General features: G+C 48.1%; 1 protein-coding gene across 1 annotated transcript; it reads left to right on the top strand.

Annotated features, from left to right (window-relative positions):
- LOC139146006 (uncharacterized) lies at positions 1-378 on the top strand. Its single transcript, XM_070717457.1, has one exon. It carries the CDS (start codon positions 1-3, stop codon positions 376-378), a length of 378 nt encoding a protein of 125 aa, XP_070573558.1.

A 378-nucleotide genomic window follows, 5' to 3' on the forward strand; every position in this document is an offset into this window, starting at 1 on the left:
ATGAACCCATTCATCGATGAAAAAGGACTCATCCGCGTTGGAGGAAGACTTCGTCAATCTGACATCGACCTCTGCGGCCGACACCCCATCATCCTCCCACAGGACAACCACATTTCACGACTTATCATCGATCATGTACATCGACAAGTACAACATCAAGGCAGACAACTCACCCTGTCAAACGTCAGAGCTAATGGCTATTGGATTATGGGTGTACATGACATGGTAAGAAGCATACTACACAAATGTGCGATATGTAGAAGACTGAGAGCAAAACCACTCACTCAACTCATGGCCGACCTACCGTCGGACAGAACAGAGAAAACCCCACCATTCACCAACGTCGGAATGGACGTATTCGGCCCCTGGGCTATCTAA

Source organism: Ptychodera flava, chromosome 1, assembly GCF_041260155.1.
Source record: "Ptychodera flava strain L36383 chromosome 1, AS_Pfla_20210202, whole genome shotgun sequence".
In the NCBI taxonomy this organism is placed as follows: Eukaryota; Metazoa; Hemichordata; class Enteropneusta; family Ptychoderidae; genus Ptychodera; species Ptychodera flava.

Excerpts from the sequence above, each read along its gene's own strand:
- LOC139146006 (XM_070717457.1), top strand. The coding sequence starts at position 1 with ATGAACCCATTCATCGATGAAAAAGGACTCATCCGCGTTGGAGGAAGA.